Below are 18,625 nucleotides of genomic sequence, written 5' to 3'. Positions count from 1 at the left end.
GGCGGCGAGCAACGGCCGCGCGTGCCGGCGCCCCGGGGGCGCGCACCGCCTCGGCCCCGCCTGCCCCGGGCAGGGCTCGCGGTGTGTGGCCACACCCCTGCCGCAGCCGCTTGGCGTAGAGCGCGCAGCGCCGCTGAGGTGCTGGGCAGTGCCGCTGGGCTGTGCCCGGGCAGGGCGGCGTGTGCCGGGCATGGCTCCAGCAGCGTTAGCCAGGGAGGAGCTATCACCACCGCCTGCCTTTGGTTCAGCCTTTGTGGACCCTTCCCCAGCTGCTGCATCCTTGGCCCTGGGTGCAGAGGGTGCAGGAAAGGAGCCGGCCTGGGCTGGTGCCCGTCGGGAGCACCCAAGGCACCCACCCTGTCCTCCAGAGCCAGGCTGGCTGCTAGCGGGACAGTGCTGGGAGGCAGGCAGGGAGGGAGGCTGTGTGCCATGGGGCTGGGGAAGGGTCTGCAGAGCAGGACTGGGGAGGAGCAGCTGAGGGATCTGGGAGTATTTAGTGTGAAGAGGAGGCTGAGGGGAGAGCTCACTGCTCCCTGAAAGGAGGCTGCAGTGAGGGGGGAGTTGGTCTGTTCAAGTAACAAGTGACAGGACAAGAGCAAATGTCCTCAAGCTGTGCCAGGGGAGGTTCAGGTTGGAAACGAGGACAAATTTCTTCCCAGCAAGGGCTCTCAGGCACTGTCCCGGGCTGCCCGGGGAGGTGGTGCAGCCCCCATCCCTGGAGGGGTTTCAGGGTCGTGTGGGTGCAGTGCTGAGGGATGTGCTGCAGTCCAGGACTCCTCAGTGCTAGGCTGATGACTGCGCTGGGTGCTCTGGAAGGGCTTCTCCAGCCTGGGCAGCTCCGTGATGCCTTGGGGAGCCAACTGGAGGTGACAGCACGACCAAACAGGGCGGGGTGCCTGCCCCGGGGCTGTGCCAGGAGGGCACACAGCGGGATGCCTGCTCCTCAGACGCCTTAGCAAGGGCACTCAGGTCATGACGTGTGCTGCCGAGCCCCGCACATCCGCGGCGGCTTCCCGTGCGTGCCGCCTGCCCCCGCCCGCCCAGCCTGCCGTGCTGAGGGGCGCACAAAGAGGCCCCGAGCAGAGCGGCTGCTGGCGCGGAGGAAGCGGCTGCCGGCCCAGGTCCACGGCTCGCTCGGCCCGCGGACCATGGGCATGTCTGCAGGGGACCCGCACGCCGCCAGCCCCACAGGTAACGGGGCCGCGCCCAGCCCCCGGAGCGATGCCGATGCCTGCGGCATGGCTGGGGGGCTCTCCTGCCTCCCTGCGCCTTCTCCCGGTGCCGGGGCTGCTGCTCTGGGGGTGCGGAGCCTGACTCTGCTTCCTGAGGGTGGTGACTGTGCCAGGGGCAGGCTGCCCGCCCCACAGCTCCTCTCGCAGCACTGCCACCGCTGAAGCCCCTGGTCCCCAAGGGTGCCTATGCAGGTCCCTGGTAGGGCAGGAGGCTGGCTGGGCTCTGGGTAGCATCCCCGTGGGGCTGCCGTGTGGTGTTGGAGATGGGGTGGGGGAAACAATGGAACCGGGTGCTGGGGGCTGACATGATAACCACGTCGTTCCTCAGCCCTCCGCTCTGGCCAGAAGGCCTTTGGCACAGCTTTGGACCCTGTGCCAAGGGAGACACTATGGCACCCCACAGCTATGTGGCTGCCTTTGGGACACCAGGAGCCTCTGGCCTCATCTCTCCTTGTGAGAGCTGCCATCTCCCCATCCCTCTTGCTGACTCACTGGTGAAGTCTCAGTCCTGCCCCTAATGTCTGAAGCAGGTCTGGGAAGCCATCAGGTGCCCTCAGACCCCCCTCAGACAATGCAGTCTGTGTCTGAGGGGAGCAGTGGGGCTGTGTGCTCTGCCTAGGGCACAGCCCGAGCTGGCAGGTTGGGGCACAGCTCCTTGGGGCAGCCTTCCGCCTGCCACAGCCACTGTGACAACTCCAGTCTGTGGTGGTGGCGCCTCAGGAGCTCCCACATCAGGACCTGCTGCCTGGTTTCCCACATCTGGGTGTGCTTGGAAGTCCACTGGTGACAGCTTCCTGGCTCTGGCCTCAGGGGCCCTTCCTGCCCTGCCGGGACAAGCTTCCTTGTGGTCCTTAGCCTCTTGTCCTCCTTAACCCCTTGCTTCATCTGCAGACGAGGAGTGGCCAGAAGCAGAGAAGGCTGAGAAGCTGGCGAGAGGAGCTGCTCTGAAATGGGCTTCAGGGGTGTTCTATTGCCCTGAGAAACTGCAGGGGCTGGGGCAGTACCGGAGCCGCGAAACACAGAGGAACAGCTCCATCTATTCCCGGCTGAAGGTGGGTGCTTGCCACAGCCCACACCAAGGGCACCTGCAGTCTCACCACCACCCAGGACAGGGATCCCAGATGGGGTCTCCTCTGCCATCATCATGGGAGTCATCTTTTTTTTCTCCCATTTCTGGTCAAATCTTGTGCTCTGGCTGGTGCTTGGTGGGAGAAACAATTGTGTGGAACAAAGGATTCGGTGAACCCCACCAGCACCTCCTGCTTTGCACCTGGGCAGGGTCTGTAGTGTTAAAATGGTTGTCCTGGGTCTCCAGCAATAGTAGAAGTCCCACCACTGGATCCCCACCTCATCCCAGCAGATCCCTATGGGAGAAACTCCATCTCTACACCCATATGGCAAGGCTGGCCCAGTCCCCATGTGCTCCCCGCTGCTCAGGGCAAATCTTCTCACATACCCAAGGAACCATTAACCTCAGCCTGAGCACCTCAACCTCTGCTGATTATTTTGGAGATGGTTTCTCCCACCTCCATGGATGGTAATTGTCCAGGAAGCAAACTGGTGTTAAGTGATGTGGCCCCAGAGAAAACAACCTGCTTTTCATGATGCTGGGTAAAAGCATTCCTTGGTGCCAGGAGTTAAATGGGTGGACAGGTCATGGAGATGGGCATGGAAAAGATGGAGATCCATTTGGGAGGAGGGTCAGCATGGCCCCTGAGGTGCCTTAGTGAGGGAGTACCTGGGGACCCTCTGGCTTGCAAATGTTCTGCAGAAGCAAAGTAATCCTTTAAAACTGAAAGGAGACTTGTGGTTGCTGCTCACCCTGCTGCCTCCATCACCTCCAAGTGATGCCCTTCTCCCCCCTCCAGCACAGCAGCCATTGCCTCCACCCTGTAGCAGCCTCTGTGACTCACTTTACCCAGAGCAGAGTGCAATATTCCAGCTGCTGGAAGCTGGCAGTGCTCAAGTCTGATGGGACCGTGAATGGTCTGGGAGATGAGGTCACAGTGGCAGAGGCAGATGTGACCTTGTGGGGCCGGGAGAACTCCTGCAGGAGAGCCCTGGCAAGGCTGTAGGAGCAGCAAGCAAGTCCTCCACTGCGAGGGCTTCTCCACTGCCCCTGTGTCTTCTTCTGCCCCCCAGTCGACTGTCCAGTCCTACCTGGAGGGGGTGAACACAGGGCTGGAACAGCTGCAGTTGGCAGCCCAGGAGGTGCAGGACGTGTGCCAGGAGCTGGGGGCTGCCCGCTGGGCCCTGTTGGACAGCGCAGAGCAATGCCAGGGCCTGCGGCAGATGCGGACACTGATGGTGGAGCACGTGCAGCTGGCGTCCGTGGTGCAGGTGCTGCCCCAGCTCTTCTCAGGTAAGGCTCTGGCCACCTCCTGCTGCATCTGGAAGTGGTGGAGTCCCCATCCCTGGAGGTGTTCAAGAGGGGATTGGATGTGGCACTGGGAGGCATGGTCTAGTCGTGAGGTGTGTGGTGACAGGTTGGACTCGATCTTTGAGGTCTCTTCCAACCTTGGTGATACTGTGATCTGGGGAGGGCTTCAACCCTGGGCCCCAGACAGGGCTGCTGGCAAAGTTACAGCAGGGCACTGCAGCTCTGCTGATTGGCTTTGGGAGGGCTCCATGGTTAGAGGCCTCTGCAGGGCCTGACCCTGCATGGTGTTCCCAGAGACCCAGGTCTCAGACCTGTCCCCTTGCCATCTCCCTGCTAGCCTGCAGCCCTGACCCTGGTGCCAGCCCCCTCTGTGCCCCCTGCACTCACCCCCAGCACCTCTGCTCCCTCCTCCACAGTCCATGAGGCCTTTTCCCACACCCTGCAGCTGCTCCACGGGCAGCACCTCCTGGAGGCCCACGCGGAGCTGATGATGATGGAGCACCTCCGGGATGACATCTTATCCCAGCTGCACCTCCGAGGGCTCTCCAGCGCCCAGGCACCTGTGCTGTGCTACTTTGGTGGCCTGCAGGAGCTCAATGAGAGCCTGGCCAAGCAGCTGTGGGGCATCGTGGGCAGCAGCCTGCGGCTGGTGCGTGAGGACCCAGCCCTCTTCGTCACCGCTGTGAGGATCATCGAGCGGGAGGAGAAGATTGATGACACTCTGCTCCTGGAGGCCTCCTTCCTGCCCCCCGGCCGCCCCAAGGGCTGGAGGCAGAAGTTCCGTCACGTGCTGCAGGAGAGCCTGGCAGGAGCTCGGCTCCGTGCCGCCCATGCAGGCACCGCGGGGCCGCAGCTGGCCAAGCACCTGGCGGCGCTGAGGGAGGACATCGTGTCTGAGCTGCGGGTGGTGAAGGACCTGATGGTCCAGTGTGTCCCAGCTCACTACAACATCCTGGGCCTCTGCACCGCTGCCTACCACCAAGCCCTTGCCAGCCACCTCCAGGACCTCCTCCGAGAGGACCTGGACAAGCAGGGACTGTTCCTGCTCCTTGAGTGGGCGTTGCGTGTGTACCACAGGTCAGCACCAGCCCCAGTGCCCACCGAGCCAGGGAGGCTGTGGGTTACCCACCAGCACGGGGGGGGGTGTTGGAAGAGTGGCTTCAGCTGCCTGGAAGTGACCACTGGGAGGGCAGAGGGAGAGGTAGGAACTGCTGGCAAGCACAGGTGTGACCAGCCCTATGCCACCTCTGCCCTGCAGCCCAGAGATGATGGCGCACCCTGACCTTCTCCCAGAAGTGGATGTTTCTGCTCTGGGCCCCTTGATGTCTCCTGAGCTGGTGGACCAGACAGAGAGGAAATACGTGGTGAAAGTCAAGGTGGGTGAGTGGGACAGCACACATGCAGTGGGCATGGGAACCACCACCACTGTGCCAGCATCTGCTCTGACCGTGACAGGGCACTGTAAGCCTGTGGGATGAGGCCCAGGGCTTGCTGCTGTTCTAGGTACTGAATTTCAAGCTGAATTCTTGGGGTGATCCTGGTGGGTGTCCATCCCACAGGCTAGTGTGCTTGAGTGGATGCAGAGAACGCTGGAAGTGGAATTCAAGGAGTGGTTCAGGGAAGAGGAACCTGAGACAGATCATCAGGGCTTCTTCCAGTCAGCCCTGCCTGTCATTGTCATGCAGGTAGGTCCCCAGCACCATGGGGCATGGCCACGCTGAGAGCCCCCAGAGAGAGGATGGTGGCCTGACTTGCCTCTAACCTCCTCTCCCTCTGCAGATGCTGAAAGAGAATATCCAGGTAGCCTCCTTGATCACGGACTCTCTGCAGCAGAAGGTCTACAACATGGCCTTGGAGGAGCTGGAGGCATTTTTGGGCCGGTCAGTAGAGCCCCTCACACCCCTGCCTGTCCTCACAGACCCTGGGTCCCATAGCCAGGCACCACAGGTTGATGGTGGAGATGTGCTGTGGGGCACCCAGCCCTTGCCCAAGGCTCAGCAGCCTGCTCTGCCCATGGGGCTACTGTCTCAGCTTTTGGGGCTGTCAGTTCCCAGGGCTTACTGCCTCAGGGATCTGCCCTGTAGCACTGAGCCCTGTGCTCCAGCAGGGTCCAGAGTGGGTCCCACAGTCCCACCCTGCCCAAGCAAGTTGGGAGGGTATTGGGATGTCCAGGTGCCCCCAGGAGCATGCCAGCTCTGGGTGCTGGTGGCTGTGCCCACACTGCCTCCCTGTGTTGCAGGCTGCGGGAGGCCCTGGTGCAGTGTGGGAAGGAGCACCAGAGGGACCGCAGCGTGCCCAGGTTCTACGTCTCCTACCTGCTGGCCACGCTTAACAACAACCTGGCCCTCAGGTAATGTCAACCAGCACCTTGTAGATCTTGCAGCACCCTCACCACCCACAAGGAAGCCACATCCCCCCGAGGACCACTATACCTCCCAGGCTCTGTCCTCTCCCTTCTTCCAGCTCCTCTGCCTCCTCCCTGCACCCCGACGCTGCCTGCAGAGAGGTGCCTGCGTCCCTGCAGGCTGCTCTGGACAGGACACAGAAGAAGGCCTGCCAGCTGCTTCTGGAAGAGCTGCTCCTAGACTTGCAGGTATCTGTGCCCAACTCCTGGGGCCTCAAGGCTGCCACAAACCTGTCCCCAGGTAGAAGAGTCCTGCCCCTCCACCCCCAGGCACGGGTTCCCTCCTGCAGCTACCTCGGCCAGCCTGGCTCCCAGACCAGCAGCTTACCCCAGCCAGCACCACCCTGGCTCTGTTGGCCCCCGGACCCCAGCCCGTGGAGACATGGAGCCTCTGCCCCACCCTAGGCTGCCTCAGGCTCCTTTCTGGGGCTGTGCCATGGCAGGAAGCCAAGAGGAGAGCAGCCAGGGCGGTGTGGAGGACACAGCCCAGGAGTGCTGCCCTGGCGGCTTCCTGCCCGGAGCCAAATTTAGCTTTCCTGGAAGCCGCCACGGGAACCAGGAATAGCCAAAGGCACTGCTATTCCAGGCTGGAATGCCACGGAAAGCAGGGAGCAGCCAAGGGGCAAGGCCTGGCAGGCAGTGGAGAGGCTGCCCTGGGCCCAGCAGACACAGAGGGAATGTTGATGTCAGAGCAGGATGGGGGATCAGAGCCCTTGGCCAGACCTGCAATATCCCCACACGGGAAACGCAGAGCAATGGGAACCAAACAGCACAACAAGGATAAGGCCACAAACAAGGGTGTGAGGAGCCACTCTGCCCAGCTCAGCTCTGCCCATGGTGGCACAGCATGACCCAGGGAAAGCCCCAAAGTCTGGATCTCTGGGTGTCGGGGCGGGACACCCACAGTGTGGTTCCATAACTCCCTAGGGTAGATCACTCCTGATTGCTGTGGGCTTTGGGGGGTTTACAAAGCACAGCAGATATGCTCTGAGAGACCTGGGCAGGCTGAGAGCTGGGCAGAGGGAATGCCATGAAGTTCAACAAGGAGAAGTGTAGGGTCCTGCACCTCCTGCAGCAGGACAGGTGAGGGGGAGACTGCTGGAGAGCAGCTCCACAGAGAAGGACCTGGGAGGGATGGGGAGAAAGTTTCCCATGAGCCAGCAGTGTGCCCTCGTGGGCAAGAAGGCCAATGGGGTCCTGGGGGGCATTCAGAAGAGTGTGGCCAGCAGGGCAAGGGAGGCTCTTCTGCCCTTCTGCTCTGAACAGATGTGGTGAAAAACCTGATGGTCCAGACCCAAACTGGAATGCTGATCAGGAGAGACAGAGAACTGCTGGAAAGAGTCCAGGGGAGGCTGCTAAGCTGCTGAGGAACTTGGAGCTGATCTGTGAGGAGCAAAAGCTGAGAGCCCTGGGGCTGAGAGCCTGGAGAAGAGCAGCCCCAGAGGGGATCTGAGCAATGCTTAGCAAGAGCTAAAGGATCTGTGGGAGCAAGAGGCTGGGGACAGACTCAGCTCGGTGCTCAGGGACAGGCCAAGGGGCAGAGGGCACACACTGGAACCCAGGAGGTTCTACCTGAGCAGGAGGAGAAATTGTTTGGTGTGAGGGTGCTGGAGGCCTGAAGCAGGCTGCCCAGAGAGGTTGTGGAGTCTCCTTGTGTGGAGAGCTTCCAACCCCCCCTGGCCATTGTGCTCCTGGGCAGGTTGCTGTGGGTGTTCTGCTTGAGCAGGGGTTTGGACTGCATGAGCTCCAGAGGTCCCTTCCAACCCCACTCTGCTGGGCTCTGAGATTGTGTGCTGCCAGCAGTGGCTGGGGGACATTGTGCCAGCCACAGCTGCAGCTCTTCGGGAGCACTGTGCTGCAGGACACCCAAGGCTGCTCCTTCCCTTGCAGCCCCTCTGCCTGCAGGTGCCCTCCCGCAGGTGGCTGTCAGGGTCTGCACTGGTCAGCAGCATGTGTGAGGTGGTGGAGAGGTACAGCAAGGACTTCTGCCGTGTCAGGAGGCCCATCTCCACGGTAGGCTGCTGGGGTGTCCCTCAGGTGGCTGATCTGCTGCAGGGCAAGGGGCTGGGGCAGCTGAGTGCCATGCTGGGGGCAGGACATGGGGGTCACAGCCATGGCTGTGTTTGCTGGAGAGCAAATGTCCTCCAGAGCAGCCCTGGGACCAGGGAGTCCTTTTTGGTTGGAAAAGCCCTTTAATATCATCAGATTCAACCATTCTCTAACCCTCCCAAGGCTGGAGCTAACCCACAGCCCTCAGCACATTTCTGCCTCTCTGAAACCCTCTCCAGGGATGGGCATTCAGCCACTTCCCTGGGCAGCCTGTGCCAGGCTTTGAGAACCCTTCAAATGAACTTTTCTTTTAATGTCCAACTTAAACCTCTCCTGGTCCAACTTCAGACTGTTTCCAGATGCTCAGTTTCCCCCAAAATTCAGCCACCTTCTCTGTGCCTCTACCCAGGTGGCTCCCCAGTAGGTTGTCCCCATGACTCAGTGTTGCCTGCTGCCCCTTTTCCCCTCTGCCTTTCCCTGGGCAGTGGGGGTCAGGCCCACAGGTGATGCCCAGCACTGACAGTTCTCCCCTGCCCAGCTGCTCCTGGCAGAGAGTGAGCTGGTGGTGACCAGCCAGTACCTGCGGGCTCTGCTGCAGCAGAAGATGGTGTGCAGGAGCCAGGAGGAGCGGGCACAGCTGTGCCACCGCCTGCTGCAGGATGCCACACAGCTGCGTGACCTCTTCTGTGGCTTGGTGAGAGCTGGGGAGGGGGCAGCTTGGGGGGCAGCTCACAGCTCATCTGCCTCAGCCCCTGCTCCCCTCCAGCCTGCAGCAGCTGGGCTGGGGGCAGCAGGCCGTAGACAGGATGGGGCTGCTGCACCTGGGCAGTCAGGAGGCCAAAATATAAACACTGGCTGGGTGAGGGACCTGGGGCATCACCCACCCTGTCCAGTGCAGGCTGAGGAGGCTGCACAATCCTGGCACTGACTTCAGGATCAGGAGCATAGGAGAGCTTCCCAGTGCTCAGCAAGAGCTTAAAGGACCTGTGAGGGGCAAGAGGCTGGGGACAGACTCTACTCAGTGGTGCCCAGGGACAGGATAAGGGGCAGAGGGCACAAACCGGAACCCAGGAGGTTCTACCTGAGCAGGAGGAGAAACTTATTTGTTGTGAGGGTGCTGGAGGCCTGGATCAGGCTGCCCAGAGAGGTTGGGGAGTCTCCTTGTGTGTAGAGAGTTTCCAACCCCGCTGGGCACTGTGCTCCTGGGCAAGCTGCTGTGGGTGCCCTGCTTGAGCAGGGGGTTGGACTGAGTGAGCTCCAGAGGTCCCTTCCAGCCCACCCTGCCTCTGGGGTTCTGTGGTTGGGACATGCTGCATGGGGACACTAGCTGCAAGTTGCAAGTGACTGGGTCCTGAGGGCTGTCAGCCACTGAGCTCCTCAGCCACTGTGGTGCTCTCCTCCCTGTGTCCTGCGTGGCTGCTCTCACTCCCAGGGTCTGGAGCAGAGCCAGCAGAGCCTGGACGCCATCTTTGCCCTGCGGGAGCTGATCTGCCTCAAAGACCCAGCCCTGCTCAGCCTGGAGGTGCTGGGCTTCATCACCAAGTATCCTGATGCCAGGTAAGAACCCCAGCTCAGCTCTGGCCTCAGATGGGGTCAGCACCAGTCTGCACAGGAGTGCCAAGCTTGTCCTGGACCTTGTGAGGTGGCACTGAGGTTGCAGAAAGGAACCTGGGATTTTCTCCCTCCTCCCTGAGGCTTCCTTCCCCATACTCCATATTTGAGGAGTTCTATCAAAGTCCTAAAGGCAAAGATCACAGATGAGAGAATCCTTTTGGTTGGCAAAGCCCTTCAAGCTCATCCAGTCCAACCATTCTGCAACTCTGCCAAGGCTGGGGTTAACCCATGGCCCTCAGCACCACATCCCTGCAGCTTTGAAACACCTCCGGGGATTAGGGATTCAACCACCCCCCTAAAGCAGCCTGCTCCTTTCAGACCACTAAAGGTGGAAAGGAAGAACCAGGTCTGCTGTGGGACAAACCTTGGGTGAGTTCCACAACCTCCCTTGGGGAGTCTCCCAGCTGTATTTAGTGGCCAAGGTCTGAGGAATCCCAGCCACCACCCCGGCAGTGGCAGGGCCAGATGGAAGCCAGGAAATGGCCAACCCAAGCTCTCCAGCTCGGGGGGGTTGTGTTCAGGCACAGTTTGGTGTTTAGCTGGGCACAGCCCCAGCTCTGCCTTGGCCCCAGCTCAGCTGCTGGGTAGGGGAGGGTTGTGGGCACCATGGGTGGAGGGTGGGGCAGCAGTGCCCAGCCTCACCCCTCACTCTGTGCCCCAGTGATGAGCACATCTCCACCCTGCTGGACCTCCGTGGCGACGTCTCCAAGGAGCTGCGGCACATGGTGCTGGAGATGATGGCTCAGCACCCCCAGGTCCTGCCCGACGGCTACCGGCCCATCTTCAGCACCATCCTGGTGCCCGTGCCAGAGCTGCCCCTCTGCCTCCGCAAGGCCAAGTGTGCCTGATGCTGCCCACTGCCCCTCACCTGGACCTGCCCCCAGGACAGCGCCAGGGCGGAGCCTGGTGACAAGGGAAGGGACCCACGCCACCCCTACCTGCAGCGCCTTGCCCTGCGCTGGGCACAGTCTGGAGTCATGCCACCCTCGCTGAGCTGTGCCCTGCAAGCACCAGTCCTGGGAGACCTGGGGCAGGAGGAGACCAACCCCTGGCTGCTCTGCTGAGGCTGGAGGTGAGGGTAGCTGGGCTCTGGGTTCCTGTGCAGAAGAGGAGCTGCAGAGCAAAGGGCAGGGCTCTGCAGCTGGGCTGAGGGCAGGACTCTGGGGGGCTGCAGAGGTGTCTGGGTTTGCCTGGTCTCCTGCCACACTCAGAGGCAGCACAGGCTCGCTGTGGAGCCTGAGGCCACCCCAGCTCCAGGGCAGAGTGAAGCCTTGCTAAGCCCAAGCTTGCAGGAGGGTTTTAGCCATGGGAGGTCTCAGCCCAGAGGTCTGCTGCTGCTGCTCCACTGGCCTGGATCCTGCATGGATGATGGAGAGCAGCTCAGCCAGCTCATGGCCACAGAGAAGGGTAGTGCCATCAGTCCTGTCCCTGCCAGTGGGAAAGGACAGCTCCGTGTTCCTGCTGACCTGCCCAGCTCTTGCCATCATCCAAGGCACGACTGGAGCCCAAGACTCTCCAGCTTCTTGGAGAGCATGGCTGTATCTGATGTGTCCCAAGGCTCCTCTGTGATCTGCTGCACCACTCTGGGGTCTTTCTCCATCCTCTGCTGCTCTCCAGCCCTTGGTCCTGTCCTTCCCAGGTGTCATGTGAAGACCAGGTGCAAGGCCTGGCTCTCTGCCTGCACCCTTATGCTCAGCCCCTGCCATGCTCCCTGCCTCGTGGTGGGTTGCTTTCCTCATGTGGCACCACTACCAGAAATAAAGACCTGAGCTCTGCACTCACCAGCATCCAGGCTCTGCTCCACTGTGGGTCAGGAGAGGGATCAGGGCCTGTGGGGGCAGAGAGAGGGGAAGATCAATCCTCATACCCAGCATCACCCCAGGGACGGTTCCCACCTCCTGCTGCCACCCTGGGAGCATCACCCAGAGACATGGGGGGATGATGGAGCCCCTAGAGACCCCTGTGCCCAGGGTGAAGTTGCAGGGGGGCTGAATAACCCCAGCCTGGCTTCACAGCAGAGCCCTTCCAGCCTTCCCAGCATTGCTGTGGCCTCCTCTGGCCCTGCTCCGCCAGGTCCCTGTCTGTACTGAGGACTCCAGAGCTGCCCCAGCACAGCAGGGAGGTCTCAGCAGAGGGGCAAAATCCCCTCCCTGCCCCTGCTGCCCATACTTCTGGGGATCAGCAGAGGACAGGCTGGGGCTGGGTTGGCAGCACTTGGTGCCAGCTCATCCCCAGCTTTGCACCCCCAGCACCTCCAAATTGTCCTCAGGCCTGCTCTTCAACCCTCCATCCCCAGCCTGCACTCATTCTAGGGAGTGCCCAGCCCAGGTGCAGGACCCTGCACTTGGCTTCTGGAGGAGGTTCTGAAAACTTCCTCCCACCTCTGGACATCAAGCCATCAACCTGGGTGTGACTGTCAACCAGTTCCTCACCCACTGAACAGGCCACCCAGCAGGACCAGGGGGAGGTGCAGCAAGTGGCCCACAGTATCACAGTGGTTGGAAAGGACCTCGAGGATCATCGAGTCCAACCTATCAACACAGACCCCATGACCAGACCATGGCACCAAGTGCCACATCCAATCCCCTCTTGAACACCTCCAGGGATGGAGACTCCACCACCTCCCTGGGCAGCACATTCCAATGATGAATGACTCTCTCTGTGAAGAACTTCCTCCTCACCTCGAGTGCAAACCTCCCCTGATGCAGCTTGAGACTGTGTCCCCTTGTTCTGGTGCTGGTTGCCTGGGAGAAGAGACCAACCCCTTCCCGGCTACAACCTCCTTTCAGGTAGTTGTAGAGGGCAATGAGGTCACCCCTGAGCCTCCTCTTCTCCAGGCTAAGCAACCCCAGCTCCCTCAGCCTCTCCTCACAGGGCTGTGCTCAAGGCCTCTCCCCAGCCTTGTTGCCCTTCTCTGGACACCTTCAAGTGTCTCAATGTCCTTCTTAAACTGAGGGGCCCAGAACTGGACACAGGACTCAAGGTGTGGCCTAACCAATGCAGAGCACAGGGCACAATGACCTCCCTGCTCCTGCTGGCCACACTGTTCCTAATGCAGGCCAGGATGCCATTGGCTCTCTTGGCCACCTGGGCACACTGCTGGCTCATATTCAGGCAGCTGTCAATCAGCATCCCCAGGTCCCTCTCTGTTTGGCAGCTCTCAGCCACTCTGATCCCAGCCTGTAGCTCTGCATGGGGTTGCCATGACCAAAGTGCAGCCCCTGGCACTTGGACTTGTTGAATGCCATCCCGTTGGACTCTGCCCATCTGTCCAGTCGGTCGAGGTCCCTCTGCAGAGCCCTTCTGCCCTCTAACTGACTAACATCTGCTCCCAGCTTGGTGTCATCTGCAAACTTGCTGCTGATTGACTCAATCCCCTCATCCAGATCATCAGTGAAGATATTAAAGAGGATGGTGCCCAGCACTGATCCCTGGGGCACACCACTGGTGCCTGGCTGCCAGCTGGCTGTGGCACCATTCACCTCCAGCCAGTTCCTAACCCAGCACAGAGTGCTGCTGTCTAAGCCAGGGGCTGACAGCTTAGCCAGCAGTTTGCTGTGGGGGACAGTGTCAAAGGCCTTGCTGAAGTCCAGGCAGACCACATCCACAGGCCTCCCCACGTCCACCAGAGGGGTCACCTGATCATAGAAGGAGATCAGGTTGGAGAGGCAGAGATCAGGTTGGAGAGGCCCTGGGCTGAGGACTCTGACAGCTGCAGTGGTGGAGGGTGCTCAGGTGGGCTCTGCCTCAATTTGGGAAAGTTCCACTACCCCTCCCAGGACTGGCTGTGTGACTGCCCGGCTGGCCATGCCTCCTGCCTCCCTGGGAAGGTGTCTGCTCTCCCCAGCTGCCCCAGGGCTGTGGAATGCACTCACCTGCACCAGGGTTCAAAGGGTGATCCTGAGCCCTGGGAACATCCAGCTGGGCCTCGTGCTGTCCCAGACACAGCCACATGGCCACATGGAAAAACACCTCCGAGGCCAACTGATCTCAGATAGACTTGGGGACAGGGGTGCCACACCCCAGGCACTGGCATCTGTTCCAATATGTCCAGCCCCCCTGCCACCCCACTGTATGCCCACAAGCAGCCCCCCATACCTCTCAGCACAGCCCTGTGTTGTTTGCCCCTTCTGCAGTCCAAAGGCTGTGGAGAGAACAGGCACAAGTCAGCACCCCAGGTTGCCTTCTGGCTCTGAGAACAGCCTGGGACAAGGCAGGTGCCAGGTTTGCCCTGCCAGCACTGCCTGCAGCTGCAAGAAGGCAGCAGGGGGGACGTTCACCTGCCTTGGCTACCAGCCACGTGGCTCCTGGTGGCTATAAAGCTCGTGGCCCAGGAGACACAACACTGTCCTGCCAGGATGGCATTCCTGTGGGCACTCACCTGCTTGGCCCTTGCCAGCACAGTCTCAGGTAAGTGCAGGGGGGGGCTCGGGCTGCAGCAGGACCAAGACCCCCTGGGGTGGTGACACAGCCAGCCCACAGCGGGGAGCGCTGAGCTTCCAGGCTGACCCCTGTGCCCCTGCCTGTTCTGCAGGCTGTGGGGTGCCAGCCATCAGCCCCTCAGTGGAGTACAGCGAGAGGATCGTCAACGGGCAGACTGCAACCCCTGGCTCATGGCCCTGGCAGGTGTCCCTGCAGGTATGGCACCGCCCCACTCCCTGAAGCACTGAGTGCCACCGCAGAGGGGACCCAGGCCCCCTCTGCCGGTCCACAGCTTCGGTGGGGCTCAGCCTGGCCAGCTCCAGCTCTTCCTCCCTCTTCCCTCCCCAGAGTCGCTCCGGATCCCACTTCTGCGGCGGTTCCCTGATCAACCAGTACTGGGTGGTCACTGCTGCCCACTGCAACTTCAAGTGAGGAGCCACAGCCTGCCAGCCTACGCTGGTGCCACCCAGCTGGGGCAGGGCCTTAGGGCATACTAAGATTCGCTAGGGGCAGCCCCAAGGGCCAGCACCTGCAGAACTGATCAGCCTGAGGCTCCCTCCCTGCTGTCCCCATGGTGGCCTCATCTGGGCACACAGCGCCTGGTGTCAGGCTGGCTGCTGGCTGCTGCACATCCTCCTGACTCCCTTGTCTCTTGCAGCCCCTATTCCCATGTCGTCGTGCTCGGGGCATATGACCTGTCCCAACCACAGAACGTGCAAGTGATGACCGTGGCCAGGGTGAGGCACAGGTTGATGGGGCCACTGTCCTGGGATGGGGCCACGGTGCTGGGATGGGGCTGCAGCTCTGCCCCACCACAGAGCAGGGCTGGAGCACTGCAGTATTTCTCCCCAGGCTATCACGCACCCCAACTGGAACCCCAACACCTTCAACAATGATATCACCCTGCTGAGGCTCTCCTCGCCCGCCCAGCTGAACTCCCGTGTGTCCCCCATCTGCCTGCCCCCTGCCAACCTCAACCTGCCCAACAACCTGCAGTGTGTCACCACCGGCTGGGGACGCTTCAACCCCAACTGTACGTCTGCCGTGGCTTCAGGGAGCACCACAGACGGCTGGCGACCTTCCTCGGGGCTCTGCAGGGTCTGGGGGCACCTGGGGGATCACGCTGTGTGTGCATGCAGGGTGCTGGGTGGTCAAGTGAGCCTGCCTGGGCACACACACCTGGGCACACTGAGGGGCGGGGAAGAGGCGTGTGAACCTCAGGGGACGCCATGGGCACGGGGCTGCTCTTGTTGGGGCTGCATGCACCAGACAAGCCTGCCAGGAGAAGGGGTCCACTGGCATGGAGCGGGATGCTGCTTTGTATGGCAGCACTGTGTGTTTGGGGGCAGCCTGGGGGGCTGTCAAAGGCTCCAGGAGCCCCCCAGACAGCAGGATGGGTCTCATGCTGCTTGTGTCCCCCAGCCCAAGCCTTGGCGACCGTCCTGCAGCAGGTGACCTTGCCCCTGATCTCCCAGACCCAGTGCATGCAGTACTGGGGCAACAGCATCACCGACTCCATGCTCTGTGCCGGCGGCGTGGGAGCCAGCTCCTGCCAGGTAAGGAGCTGAGCATCGGCTGCCCCACAGGGACGGGAGGAGGAGGAGGACACGGGGGCCTTTCATCTCTGGAGCTGGAGATCTGAGCTCTGGCCAGGGGGATCGTGTGGTCTGGGTAGTAGGGACCAGTTTGGAGCACAGCTGGGACCACTCAGAGGGATGTGCTCTCCCCAGGGTGACTCTGGCGGACCTCTGGTCACCCTCAATGGCAACTCCTGGATGCTGATCGGCATCGTCTCCTGGGGCACCAGCAACTGCAACACCAACACGCCGGCCATGTACACACGCGTCAGCCTGTTCCGCTCCTGGATCGACTACATCGTGGCCCAGGGCTAGAGCGGTGCCCGCGGGCACCGTGGGTCGGCACAGCCGGCAAAGGGCCGGGCTGGAGCCATCTCCACCTCCTAATAAATATCTCCTCTTAGTGCAAGTGCTGCCTCCAGCTCCTCTCCTCTCGCCACACAGCCTGGGGGGACAAAGTGCGCGGCGGGCACCCCATGGTTGAGTGCTCCTCACTTGAACGCCAGCACCTCGCAGAACTGGAGCTTGGCACCCACTGGGTATATCGTGCCCATACCCCCCAACCTGGTGGTTCAGAGGGAGTTGCATTTTCCATGGGTGGGTGCCTGTCTACCCATGGAAGCTGCTCACAGAAACAGCAGGGAGCTGATGAGTTGCTGTGGGCAAACGAGGGCATTTCCCAGCCCTGTCTGCCACCCTGCAGCCAAAGAAATATGGAAGAAACAGCCCAAGGTGCCCATCCACTCCCCCAAACCCAAACTCACCCTGTGGACACCCCAGCCCTGCACCTCACAGAGCCGCAGCATGGTGGGGTTGGAAGGGACTGGAGCTCACCCCGTCCCCTGCTCATGCAAGGTCACCCACAGCAGCTTGCCCAGCATCACAACGTCCAGCGGGGTTTGGATTTCTCCAGACAGCTCCTGACCTGGCAGTTGCACTCACCCAGCAGACCCCTGCAGGGGCACTTGGCTACTATTCTGCTGTGCCCCAAGAACCTGCCAGGAGGGGTCAGCAGCTCCAGGCTCTGGATGGGTTCAGTGACCACCACTGGCAGCCGGGCAGTGGCACCCCACAGCAGCCAGCCCAGGGGGCAGGAGCAGAGCCGGGCTGCACAGGGCACGTGGAGGTGCTCAGCAGATCCAGAGCACCAAAGCAGCAGCTCTGTGCACTCTGAGCACAGCGCTGCAGACTCAGCAGAGGCTCAGGTCCTGCACACACTCCTTAAAGACTGCATGCTTCCCAAAACAGCCCCCTGGGAGGCCGAGGGGACTCAACCAGCTCAGCATCACAGCTAGCCCATCACTGTGTCCAGCCCAGCACCACATCCAACCCAGCACCAAACTGTTCCAGCCCACTGCCGGAACTGCGGTGACCAACACCAGCGCCGGGAGCTGGGAGCCCTGCGGCCAGAGGGCTTCCTGGGAGTGGTCTTCCCGCAGCGCCGCCGGAAAGCTGGCAGCGCCGAGGCGGCCCCGTTGCAGCTGTGGTGGTTGTAGCCGGGAAGGGGTTGGGCTCTTCTCCCAGGCAACCAGCACCAGAACAAGGGGACACAGTCTCAAGCTGTGCCAGGGGAGGTTTAGACTCGAGGTGAGGAGAAAGTTCTTCACCGAGCGAGTCGTTCGTCATTGGGATGTGCTGCCCAGGGAGGTGGTGGAGTCACCGTCCCTGGAGATGTTTAGGAAGAGACTGGATGAGGCACTTGGTGCCACGGTCTAGTCATGGGGTCTGTGTTGATAGGTTGGACTCGATGATCCTCAAGGTCATTTCCAACCTTAGTTATACTGTGATACTGTGGCTGCTCCCGCACCTTGCCGGGGACCCCACAGCTTCGCAGCCTCCATCGGCTGCCTCCTGCCGCTCCTGGAACACCTTCTCACGTTCATTTCTAATGAACCTCCAAGAGAAAAATCCTCCAGGAATCACCAGGCCACGCCATTTGAAGCTGTCACTCTCTGCCCCAAGAGACCCAGGACAAACCCTTTACACAGCTCTGCCAACTTCCAAAGACAGCCAACCACCATTCCCTCTCCTCCTCACAACTGCATTTCCTTAGGACAAAACAGGCTGAGAAGAAACAGCCTGAGCTGCTCCATTGGATCTCACCATGGAGTGAGCCCAAAACTTACTGATTCCAGCCTCAGTATCTCCAGGCTTTGCTCTCTCCTGGTCTCCCCCCGATGTCTCCCAAGGCAGGGAGCTGGTGAGCACAGATTTACGGATTTGCTTAGGCTGGAAAAGTCCTTTAAGATCCAACCATTAGCCCAACAATGCCAAGTGTGCTGCTAACCCATGGCTCTCAGCACCACATCTCCATGGCTCTGAAACCCCTTGAGAACTGGGGACTCCACCACTGCCCTGGGTCAGGGCTTAACCACTCCCTGCAGTGAAGAATTTTTTCCCTGGACAACTTGAGGACTTTTCCTCTCCTCCTGCCACTTCTCTCTTGGGAGAAGAGACCAACCCCACCTGGCTCCATCCTCCTTTCAGGGAACTGTACAGAGCAATGAGGTCTCCTCTCAGCTTCCTCTTCTCCTTGAGACACTGGGGATGGTCTTTTTCCTGGCATTCAGCATCCCTTCCAGAGGGTGCCTGTGGATTCCTTCTCATCCCTGCATGGGCTAAAATGCTGTTCTCCAGGGTCAGTGTAGGAGGCAATGCAGCCATGCTGAGAGGGCTGTGTGAGAGACTAAAAGTTTGTCTCTTCTGATGTGACTCAACAAAGATAAAACCACTTGCTGCTTGCCCAGATAATAGCTGGTATGTGTTGGGCAGAGCCACTGGAACGAGTCTTGGAAGGTGCAAAGATAACATCAGGAAAACTGGACTGCAGCTGGCCTACAAGGGACCAAGGACCCAGCCATCAAGCCTTCAGGACAAGATCATTTTCCAGCCATCAGATACCCCAGGAAGGGAGGATGGTGAGCCAATGGATTCACCACCTGTTTCC

The 18,625-nt window shown here is 60.8% G+C and overlaps 2 protein-coding genes across 3 annotated transcripts; both read left to right on the top strand.

Moving 5' to 3' along the window:
* Positions 1–1,056: 1,056 nt before the first annotated feature.
* On the top strand, positions 1,057–11,510 carry EXOC3L1 (exocyst complex component 3 like 1). Of its 2 annotated transcripts, XM_068166592.1 has the most exons (13): positions 1,057–1,191; positions 2,124–2,284; positions 3,375–3,594; positions 4,029–4,689; positions 4,871–4,988; positions 5,172–5,297; positions 5,392–5,492; positions 5,852–5,962; positions 6,076–6,205; positions 7,907–8,029; positions 8,604–8,759; positions 9,498–9,622; positions 10,341–11,510. In XM_068166592.1, the coding sequence occupies exons 1-13, from the start codon at positions 1,149–1,151 to the stop codon at positions 10,525–10,527; spliced, it is 2,262 nt and encodes a 753-aa protein (XP_068022693.1). In that variant the 5' UTR covers positions 1,057–1,148; the 3' UTR covers positions 10,528–11,510. The 2 variants fall into 2 exon arrangements, with proteins under 2 accessions (XP_068022693.1, XP_068022694.1); XM_068166593.1 differs by lacking the exons at positions 7,907–8,029; positions 8,604–8,759.
* A 2,527-nt stretch (positions 11,511–14,037) lies between these two features.
* On the top strand, positions 14,038–16,064 carry CTRL (chymotrypsin like). The gene is made up of 7 exons (XM_068166561.1): positions 14,038–14,089; positions 14,214–14,317; positions 14,450–14,529; positions 14,760–14,838; positions 14,954–15,134; positions 15,524–15,657; positions 15,832–16,064. The coding sequence occupies exons 1-7, from the start codon at positions 14,038–14,040 to the stop codon at positions 15,991–15,993; spliced, it is 792 nt and encodes a 263-aa protein (XP_068022662.1). The 3' UTR covers positions 15,994–16,064.
* Positions 16,065–18,625: the final 2,561 nt, after the last annotated feature.

Source organism: Melanerpes formicivorus, unplaced genomic scaffold, assembly GCF_026170545.1.
Source record: "Melanerpes formicivorus ecotype bairdi unplaced genomic scaffold, bMelFor1.0.p_v2 SCAF_102, whole genome shotgun sequence".
Classification (NCBI taxonomy): Eukaryota; Metazoa; Chordata; class Aves; order Piciformes; family Picidae; genus Melanerpes; species Melanerpes formicivorus.
The sequence above is the reverse complement of the archived record's forward strand: the minus strand, read 5'-3'. Positions and strand labels throughout refer to the sequence as shown.